The sequence below is a fragment of the Trypanosoma equiperdum genome, assembly GCF_001457755.1.
Source record: "Trypanosoma equiperdum strain OVI genome assembly, contig: ctg_413, whole genome shotgun sequence".
NCBI lineage: Eukaryota > Euglenozoa > Kinetoplastea > Trypanosomatida > Trypanosomatidae > Trypanosoma > Trypanosoma equiperdum.
The window spans coordinates 4,333-5,209 of record NW_027124325.1 but is presented as its reverse complement, the minus strand read 5'-3'; the positions used below and the strand labels follow the sequence as shown (position 1 = coordinate 5,209).

Genomic DNA, 877 nt, shown 5'->3' with positions numbered 1-877 from the left:
GGCGTTAGTGCCGGCGTTGTTGGTACATCCTTCATCTTTATTGGTTAATAAAGTTTACATGCGCTTAGCTTGAGCCGTTTTATCTCGTCTTCAGTTTTGATCTGGGCAGCTTCTTTTTTGTTTTCTGAGCAAAAGCTTGGCTGCCGCGGCTTCAAGGCCGTTGCACCATTTGATTTCTTTGTTGGGATCGTTTGGCCATTACGTCATTGCTTTTTTGTATTCTACGTATACTACTTGTCTCTGACTTTGGCATTTGCCGTTGGTGTGTAGATATCCCAAGACGACCGGTTCGGTGTTGCCCTGGGTGTCACTTTTCAGTGCCGCCCTGAATGTTGCTAGCGCCGCTGTGATTTCCGTTGCCGTGAGCACACCAGAAAAGGATGGGCATTTTGGCGCCAGGTTGTCACACGCTGTTTTTGGTTTGAAACTCCATCTCCATGCATTGGTGTGGGTGCCCACTGTGTGGCTACAGAGGTTGACGTCGCTAGTTGTGCTATCTGGAGCGCACAAGCAGATCCGGTCTCCAATTAGAGATTTTCCGGCTGCTGGCACTGCGCAGTCGTTTTTCCGGGTGTTACTGTGTGTACTCGTTTCCGCATCGTTTCCGTCTTTTTTGGATGCGCCTGCTCCGAATAGGGCGTTCTCCAGACCAGCTTTGATGTCCGGAGAGTCGTCAGCTAAACTTGGCTTAAAGTTCTATTCGCAATCGCTATAGATCGCGTTGGCGTGCTCCACTATTAGTGCAAGTTGTTTCTGGAGTCGTCGTCCAGTTATTGTTTTCTTCGGTCCTCTTTTGAGTTTGAGTTTATCATTAGTTTTCGAAGCTGCTGCTGAATTTGCTTCCTTACCGTGCACTACAGCCATAATCCTCTAGCAG

The 877-nt window shown here is 48.3% G+C and overlaps 1 pseudogene across 1 annotated transcript; it reads right to left on the bottom strand.

Annotated features, from left to right (window-relative positions):
* Window positions 1-204: 204 nt before the first annotated feature.
* TEOVI_000173000:pseudogene lies at window positions 205-585 on the bottom strand (annotated as a pseudogene). The gene has a single exon. A coding segment is annotated over exon 1 (381 nt).
* Window positions 586-877: the final 292 nt, after the last annotated feature.